This window comes from Schistocerca nitens, chromosome 10 (assembly GCF_023898315.1).
Source record: "Schistocerca nitens isolate TAMUIC-IGC-003100 chromosome 10, iqSchNite1.1, whole genome shotgun sequence".
In the NCBI taxonomy this organism is placed as follows: domain Eukaryota; kingdom Metazoa; phylum Arthropoda; class Insecta; order Orthoptera; family Acrididae; genus Schistocerca; species Schistocerca nitens.
The window spans coordinates 58525391-58529188 of NC_064623.1; the positions used below are offsets into that span (position 1 = coordinate 58525391).

The 3798-nt window shown below is 36.9% G+C and overlaps 1 protein-coding gene across 1 annotated transcript; it reads right to left on the reverse strand.

Moving 5' to 3' along the window:
* Positions 1-2529: 2529 nt before the first annotated feature.
* On the reverse strand, positions 2530-3246 carry LOC126209862 (uncharacterized). Its single transcript, XM_049938988.1, has one exon. It carries the CDS (start codon positions 3244-3246, stop codon positions 2530-2532), a length of 717 nt encoding a protein of 238 aa, XP_049794945.1.
* Between the last annotated feature and the right edge of the window lie 552 nt (positions 3247-3798).

Here is a 3798-nt window from a genome sequence, read left to right on the forward strand (position 1 = left end):
ATGTCCTGAAGGTGTGAGCTATTGCCCCATATTAGAAGCCCATAAGATATAATACTTTGAAAAAAAGCAAAGTAGGCTGATCTTACATAGGCCGCAGGTACATGGTTTATTAAATTCTTTAACAAATACACCACTCTAGACAGCCTTGCACTAATGTATTTAATATGTGGCTCCCAAGTCAGTTTAGTATCTATAACAATACCTAAGAACTTAACACTATTCTTGAAGTCTTCTGCTGGCGGATCTCTCAAACTAAATACAATCTTTTGAGTTTTACTTTCATTAAGCAGGAACCCATTAGCTCAGAACCAGACTGATGCCTGTGATATTGTGTCATTTGCCACAGTTTGGAGCATATCAATGTCTGAGCTGATATTGAAAAAAGTGGTATCATCTGCATAGAGAATGGAGTGAGTATTTATGTAGGATGGTAGATCATTTGTCATTAGGGTAAATAGCAGAGGTCCTAATACTGAGCCTTGTGGCACACCGCACTTAACTTCAGCTAGCTGTGATCTCTGTTTACGAATACAAACAATTTGTCTACAGTTGCTGAGGAAAGATTCAAAAATGTTGTCGACTTCACTGTTTGTGATTCCGTAATAAACTAGTTTGTTGAGGAGTGAAATATGCTCCACAGAATCGAAGGCTTTGCTCAGATCACAAAATGTAGCCTGAGCAAAATTTTTTCTTCCATAAGCATTAAGCACTTTTTTAATCAGGGAGTCAATGGCATGGACTGTGGATTTGCCCTTCCTAAAGCCAAATTGTACCGGAGTAATAATGTTATTACATGTCAGATAATCACACAACTGGGAGTAGATGATGGATTCCAAAACTTTAGATAAAATAGGTGTCAGGGATATTGGGCGATAGCTAGATGGGCAATTTTTGTCTCCTTTCTTGTAAATGGGCACTACCCTGGATAATTTTAATACTTCTGGGAATACTCCTTCAATTAGACATCTATTTATACATTTAGTAAGAGGATATACTATGTAGCCAATTATCTTTTTTAACATATTACAAGAAATACCATATATATCTTCACTATCAGAGGGTCTAACGTTATTTACAAGAGTTAAAACAACATCTGGTGTGACCTCTGTTAAAAGGAATTTATCGTTCAGGGTGTAGTCTACATTATGGTATTTAATGAGATCAACAACAGTCTCTTGTGGCCTCACAATGCTTTCCCTAATTTGGTTAACAGATTTTATACAGTAGTTATTAAATTCGTCTGCTGAAATTACTACCTCAACTTTCTGCTTGCTTTTGGCCACTGAATTTATTATAGTCCATGCTTTTCTGCATTTATTTTTTGATGACTCAATGCTGACTAGGTTATGTTGTTTTTTGGCCTCATTTAAAGCATACTTATATTCTTTTTGTGCTCTTGAGTACCTTTGTTTAGCCATATCAGTTTTCTTAAGTCTGTAAGAATCTCTATACAACAACAACCTTCTTTTCATATTGGCTAGTTGAGCGGTATACCATGGACTCTTATCCCTATGTCTATTACTGTTACTTTTAGGGTTAACTTTACATTTGTATTGAGGGCAGTTAGTCTCGAATATATTTAAGAAATAATGAAAAAATCTATCAAACAATGTATTGGCAGAGTCCTGAGCATTATTGTTAAACAGATGTGACCAGTCATAATTACTGAGTGAGACCATAAAATTAGACAATTTTTCTTGCGTTATTGGTCTTGTGATGACTACTTTAGGCTCTTTAAACTCCTTATGCTCCATGTTAGGCCTATCTGTACCTATTTTTACCCAAACTGAGTCATGGTCCGAGAAATCGAAGACAGCTACATCTGAAGACAGTAACTCTCTATTGACATTTGTAAGTATGTTGTCGAGACAAGCGGACTGTCTTGTGGGTTTGCAGTTTGTAAAAATGAAGTTGAATTGTCGTAACAGGTTTTTAAATTCATTTACAGTGTGCACATCTTTGTTTACATCAAATGTGGCATTGATGTCACCACCAATCACGATACTATATTTCTTCCACTGAGGACTAAGAAAGAAGTTTAGTAAAGTCTCAAGTTTTTCTAAAAATATTAATGGACTTCCATCTGGTGATCTATAAAGAGATACAATAGCAATTTTTAAATGATCCAGATATACGCCTGTGGCTTCAAAATGTATCTCACTGCACAAAAATCCTAGATCTAGTTCATTACTACAATTTATTAATCCCTTCTTAATGTAAATTGATACACCCCCATGAATATGTTGCTCTCTGCTAAAACTGTTTGCTAAGTGAAAATCATCTAGTACATGAAAAGATATTTCATTTCCTTTACACCAGTGCTCACTTAAGCATAATGCATCAAATAAGTTCTCATTTGCAAATTCATTTAAAATTATGTGTTTTCCACTTATACTTTCAATATTGAGATAACCTATCTTGAAAGACAAAGTTGGTGAGTGGTTTTTGTTAATGTCACAGGAGGGGAGGAGTACAGTATTATGGGACAATGGAGAACATTTAATTGTTTTTTCAGCCCTGGAATCTACGTTAGGTGGCGGTTGGACTTCCTTGGGATAAACCATAAAAATCTTCATTTCTCTTTGGTAATTTTTTGGGTCTGTTTGAAACACGGTTGGAAGTTTGTTTCACTTTACTGTCCACAAGTTTTATAGGAACATGTTTTCCCAAATCATTTGGTATCACTTCATCATGAGACAAATGTGATACTTTACTTACTGTGACTGGTCTATTCTTTTCTGCTACTCTTGAAGGTGATGGAGGAGGAGCTGGTGATGTTTCTGCTGTTGGTGAAGTTGGTTTAGTTGCTGCTGGTGGAGGAGTTGTTTCTGCTATTACTGGTAAATGAGTTGGTTCTGCTACTGCTGGTGTGGGAGATGGTGCTGCTGCTATAGGAACTGGTTCTACTGCTGGAGGAGTTGCTTCTGCTGTTGCTGATGGTGTTTCTTCTGCTATTGCTGGTGAAGTAGTTTGTGCTGCTACTGCTGGTGAGGGAGATTGTGTTACTGCTGTAGGAGCTGGTTCTAATGCTGGAGGAGTTACTTCTGCTGCTACTGAATGTGGTTCTTCTGATGCTGCTGTTGATTCTACTTCTGTTAGTATTGCTTCTTTAGGTACTTCTGCTGCATTTTCTGCTACTGTATCTGATTCTGCATTAGTCACTCCTAGAGATACTTTCTGTGATGATGATACAGGTACCACTGATGATGCTGTTGGTAAGTATTGCAGTCTCTGAATAGTTTCCATTAGCTTTAATGTAACAAGTTGCTTTCCAAGGCCATTTAGGTGCAGCCCGTGAGTAGTGTGGAATCTGCGTCCAATGGTATTAATATTAACAACAGAAACATTTCTATATTGTTTGCATATACTGGAAAAAAGTTCATTGGCGGCACTAATTTCCTTGTTGACACACGACCAGGACATCAAGTCGTACCTTTGTGGTATATTTACGAGGATAACGTTTGTATGACTTAGTTCAGATAAACACTTGTTTAATTCGCAACAGGCTTTAGATGTATCATTTTGATAAATGTCATTAGATCCACCAAAGAGGACAACAAAATCTTTCGAAGACAGCTTTTTTATTTCTTCAGAAAAAACTAGTTTTCTTATTTCTGAGAGGGGCGCCCCAGGCTTTACAAAGCTCATCGATTTCACATTTGAAGCTTTATTTATGCGTGAGACAATACCGCGGCTGTGGCTATCGCCTAAAATGTAAAGTTTTGGAACATGGTCGGGAGTTTTAGACTGATGTTTAATTTCACACTCGCAACAGGTTACACCACTGTTTGTGTTTTT